At 40.3% G+C, this 5,000-nt stretch overlaps 1 protein-coding gene across 1 annotated transcript in view; it reads right to left on the reverse strand.

The window, feature by feature from the left end:
- The window catches only part of LOC113819387 (uncharacterized), a 27,709-nt gene that overhangs the window by 15,520 nt on the left and 7,189 nt on the right, over nucleotides 1-5,000 (reverse strand). Inside the window, exons 5-8 of the mRNA XM_070133626.1 lie at nucleotides 1,585-5,000; nucleotides 903-1,272; nucleotides 530-645; nucleotides 1-77 (exon numbers count right to left, since the gene is read on the reverse strand). The exon at nucleotides 1-77 is cut by the window's left edge and continues 163 nt beyond it; the exon at nucleotides 1,585-5,000 is cut by the window's right edge and continues 227 nt beyond it. Of these exons, the coding sequence (XP_069989727.1) occupies nucleotides 1-77; nucleotides 530-645; nucleotides 903-1,272; nucleotides 1,585-5,000 (3,979 nt within the window). The remainder of the gene's footprint in view (nucleotides 78-529; nucleotides 646-902; nucleotides 1,273-1,584) is intronic.

Consider the following 5,000-nt stretch of genomic DNA (forward strand, 5'->3'; position numbering starts at 1 on the left):
GGACATCACTTCCTTGGTTGGTGCAACTTCTATTCGTGAAGTCCTTGTGGCCTCTGACCACAGCTTGCCCATATCAACTATAAATGAGAGGAATATAAATACTATACTAACTTTTAAACTGAGGTGAAGGTGCACTTGACAGGGTGGTAATGACTGATAACAAAGTAACAAGACTAGGTGATAATTATTTGATAACTGACAGGTTGCTGATAACTATTAACTGAATTAAAGCAATGGTCTGACTATTAACAGCATTAAAGCAATGTTCTTTGGATATGTTGCACTTGCACACCACTAAAAAAGAGGAGTATAATTTGATTATAGAACTTTATTTTTTTCACATTTTGTGCACATAAACAAACTTTTATACATTTAGCTTTTTGTTTAATAATTTGCTAAGAGGATCAAAAAGATACCAGATATACAAAACACCTGCACAAGCAAGATCTACTTGACTACCTTATGACTGCCATAAAAGCAACCATTTATGTAAATGTCCTTTTAGGATTTATGGCTGCTCATTACAAACCTTTCTTCACTTTAGATGCCACATCCTCTTCCTCTGGAGGAGTTAGGATGAAGTTCAGCCAATTTGTGAAACCTGCTATTTGCTTCTCCACCCAGCGGTCATCATAGTACATGTTCCTGTTAGGAGTAAAGTATTGAACAAATTCATACAAACTCTCAGCAGATAATTTAAGCAAAATATCTAACAAAATAATTTCAATATGAACAGCACAATGTAGGAGCACTGAAAGAATCTAAAAAAAATACTTTGTTAGATTTGATATAATCATAACACAATCAAAATCTATCCAAAATAGTGTGCAAAGACATAGCAAAGGAGACTTGACAAGGATGAAGAATAGGATCTGTGTAACCAATTCACACTGCATACTTACTTTGCAGCATATGGATTTGGGTGGTGCACAATGGTTGTTTTGTTTGATTTGATCAGAGTTAGTTTGGACTGTGGACCCTTCACACCACTCTTTGAGATCAGCTTTCTGCGGTTTATTGAAGATGTTGATGACAAAGCTGATGCACTGAGGCCACGTGCCGAGGATGATTTGGACAAAGAGCAGCTGGAGCTGTTAATACTATCTGTTGAGTTACTGAGACCACCGTTTACATCTGTGACAGAAGAATGACGGACTGGAGCAGAGTGAGTGGTAGTACTAGCAAGACAAGAGGTCGAAGCAGACATGGTGGCAAGTTTGGGACGAGATGATGATCTACTTAGACGGGACCCTGAAATGGATTTGGTTTGGCCTGAAAAAGATTTGGAAAAAAGTTAGAAAGACATATCATTTACATCTGATCAGTATGCTCTCTAATTCTAAATACAAGCAAAAATACATACAATTTAATGGACAATTCAGCAATATAAAAATATCACAACTAGCAAAACTTAGTAACTAGGAATAAATTTAGGTGGGGTAAGAGTAGGAGAAAGAATAGAAGTTGGAGGAAGAGTAGATGTTGGAGGAAGTGCAGGAGTAGGAGTAGGAAGAAAATTGGAGTAAAAAACAGAAGAGGAGGAGAATAATACAGAGAACAATAAATGGATGAGCAGGAACCTACCAAGAGTCCTTGAAGGCTGCGATGCAGATGGAGCTCGCACTGTGTTCTCTTTCCCAACTAAAGAGCTTCTTGGTGCTGCCTTTGTTGCCGTAGTGTTTCTAACAACAGGAGGTTTACGTGGACTCTTGCACTTGCTAGATACTACAGACAGTTTCTTTGGACTCTGTTTATCATTTCGTGACTTGAGTGAAGACACTCTAACAGAGACTCCAGGAGCAGGATTCACCCTGCTTCGCTTTGGCACACTTTTCCTTTGCTGTTCTTCTGGTGGCCTCTTAGGACGTGTTGGCGAGATTTCAATAAACAGTCCGTGCTTCTCTCCCTCATCTTTCTTCTGCGAAACATCTGATGATACTTCTTCCTTGTTCACAACAACTCTTACATCTGAATTAGCAAAATAAACTTCTTGTTGTAGCTCTACTTTCTCCGGGATAATTTGAGTTCCAGAAGTAAATTCTTCCGAGGACTCACAAACATGAGACTGATATGATTCTGTGATCTTACTTTCATACCTGTGATTCAGTACTTGGGTTTTCCCAAAGGATGAATCCCTTGTCCTAATCATGTGCAGATTGCGTGTCTTATCAAGCTGTAAATCTAGAGCATTTTCCCCAGTTAAATTGTGAGTCATATTTGCAGGTAACTGGAGTGTTTCCCTTGTGGACTTATTTTGGGTTTCATTGACAAACACATCTTGTACCTCCTCCAAACCTTGTGTTTTAATCAAGGGAAGCTCCTGTGTTTTATTCATGGGTAGATCCTGTGTTTTATTCATGGGTAGATCCTGTGTTTTATTCATGGGTAGATCCTGTGTTTTATTCATGGGTAGATCCTGTGTTTTATTCATGGGTAGATCCTGTGTTTTATTCATGGGTAGATCCTGTGTTTTATTCATGGGTAGATCCTGTGTTTTATTTGAAGGTAGATCCTGTGTTTTATTCATGGATAGATCCTTTGTTCTATTCATGGATAGATCTTTTGTTTTATTCATGGATAGATCCTGTGCTTTATTCACAGGTAGATTCTGTGTTTTACTTATGGATAGATCATGTGTCTGGTTAATAGGGAACTCATCAGATTTGCTCAGGTATGGATGGTGATTTCCATCATTCAACAGATCTTGAGTTTTGCTCATAAGCACATCTTGGTTTTTGTCTTTGGGTAGATCATGAGTTCTGTTCAATGACAAGTCTTCGGCTTTGTTTCTAGGTAAATCATGTGTTTTATTAAAGGGTACATCCTCAGAACAGTTTTGAGGTATGTCATGAGTCTTATTCATGGGCATGTCCTGGGTCTTGTTTACTGATAACTCCTGTGTCTTGTTCATGGGAAGTTCATGTGTTCTGCTGAGAGGCACATCACATGTTTTGTTGAGGGGAATGGCTAATGTTGCCTCTTCTACTTCAAGTATTGTGCTGAGACCAAGAGCAGGAGCAGCATCAAAAGTTTCTGAACACTGTACGACTTGTGACACTTCCTCAGCTGCAAGGAAAAGCTGACGGCATTTATCTGATAACCTTCGCTGTTCAGTTAGCTCATCAGGTGGCAAGGGTTTTCTGCCTGTGGAGCATCGCCGAGGATCTATACTGGGATCAAAACTAAAGTCTGCAGCAGAAGCTATAATGAAGTCCTCATCTTGTACCTCCTGTATCAACTCAGGAGCAAATTCAGTTTCCTTTGCAACTCCCTTAAAGAGGAGCAGCTCATCTAGAGCCTCACTTTGATAAGGCTTAACACCATCCAAGAAAGAATCACTCTTACGTAAATTCTGCTTTTTCTTATTACATCTTTGCAATCCTATGTCACTCATCCTGCGAGGATTACTGAATTCTGTTACCTGTGGCAAGGATGATGGTGAAAATGTTGGTAAATCTCTGACTACTGTCTCACAGCTATTATGGTGCTCATCAACTGCTACAATGTCATCAGGATGCAAAATAGATGTCTCCTTTGTAATCGTCTCAGTACTCAATCGGTGATGGGGAATTGGACTCTGACAATCAGAGCTTTCCCTTCCATGTTCTACATACAAATCATGCTGATGCGAAACTGGTAGGTTCTCTGTTAAAACTTTCTCTGGGCTAAATGTCTTCTCAAGACTATCTGTGCTGATGCTTTCTTCCAAACCTTCTTTCCTTTGGCCTTCTAACTCTTGCTTGAGCATAAGTGAAACATCTTCTAGATTCACAGACCTCAGTTTGGACACATGTTCCCCAATCTTTGGTGTTGGAAATTCTACAGAAACATTGAAGTCCTCAATAGTAAGAGCTGGCTCAGGAGGTGTACTTGGTGCCGTTTCATACTCTGATGAAGGGGAGCCAGGAGCTGTGTACATATCTGTATCTGGGGAAAAAGAATTATAGCCAGAACACAGGGAGCCCTTTACTTCAGCTTTAGATGATGGCTTTGGCGTGTCAGGAACCTCTTCAGAGTTCAACTTTTCCAAAAGATTCATACATGAAGCCTTCATGGATGCTAAACTACTAATACCTGTTAGTGGAGCAGGAGTGATTGGAGTCATCTGAAGTCCAGTGACCGAGGAGTCACCCCGAAGAGGAGGAGTTGAACCCATAGTTGGTGTTGAGGTGTCTGAGGCATTTGAATTTTCAAATTGCTTGCAAACATCATTATATGTGTGACAATCTTTATAGCTGTCAAGGTTTTCTATATCATCTCGGTGAAACAGGCTTTGACGTCGTAAGAAGTCCTTGTCTTTCTTGACAAAAGTTTTTCTTCTTAGTGGTGACTCTTCAACATCACACAATGGCAGGTTCCCATTCTCAACACTTTTGAAGTCATTAGTTTCTGTAGTAAGATATGTCTGTCTTCGCAGTGGTGTAGCTAGTCCATTGCAAACAGGCAGACTGTCACCTTCCATTGATCTGAACTTCTCAGGTTTTGATGCAACAAAAGTCTGCCGTCTCATTGGAGATTCTTCAGCATTGCACGGGGGAAGTTGACCAACTATCTTTCTGAATGTTTCATTTGAAAAAGCTGTACTTTCTGTTGTTAAATAATTGATGGAATGGATATCTCCATCTGCACAATCATGAGTGCCTACCTTTGCTCCTTTAGCAAAGGTTTGCCGTCTCAATGGCATCTCCGCCGATTGCTGATGTATGGCATCATGGACTTGCCAAACTTCCTCTGAATGCTTGGATTCAGTCTGCTTTAGTGTCCTCTCTTTGGTAGAAATAAGGGATGGGGAGCTAGGGGTAATAAAGGTCTCCCGTGTTCCATCCTGCATCACTTCTGTCACACTGTAAAACACTTCATAGACCTCCTCACGCTTTATGTTAATTTCTGTCAACTCTTCATCAACAACCTGATGAATTTCTGTCACCTCTTCCTGCCCTGGCAAACAATACGTCATCCTCCTGGCAGTGAAGTCTTCTGAATCCGAGACATCTTTCCAG

This window comes from Penaeus vannamei, chromosome 19, assembly GCF_042767895.1.
Source record: "Penaeus vannamei isolate JL-2024 chromosome 19, ASM4276789v1, whole genome shotgun sequence".
In the NCBI taxonomy this organism is placed as follows: Eukaryota; Metazoa; Arthropoda; class Malacostraca; order Decapoda; family Penaeidae; genus Penaeus; species Penaeus vannamei.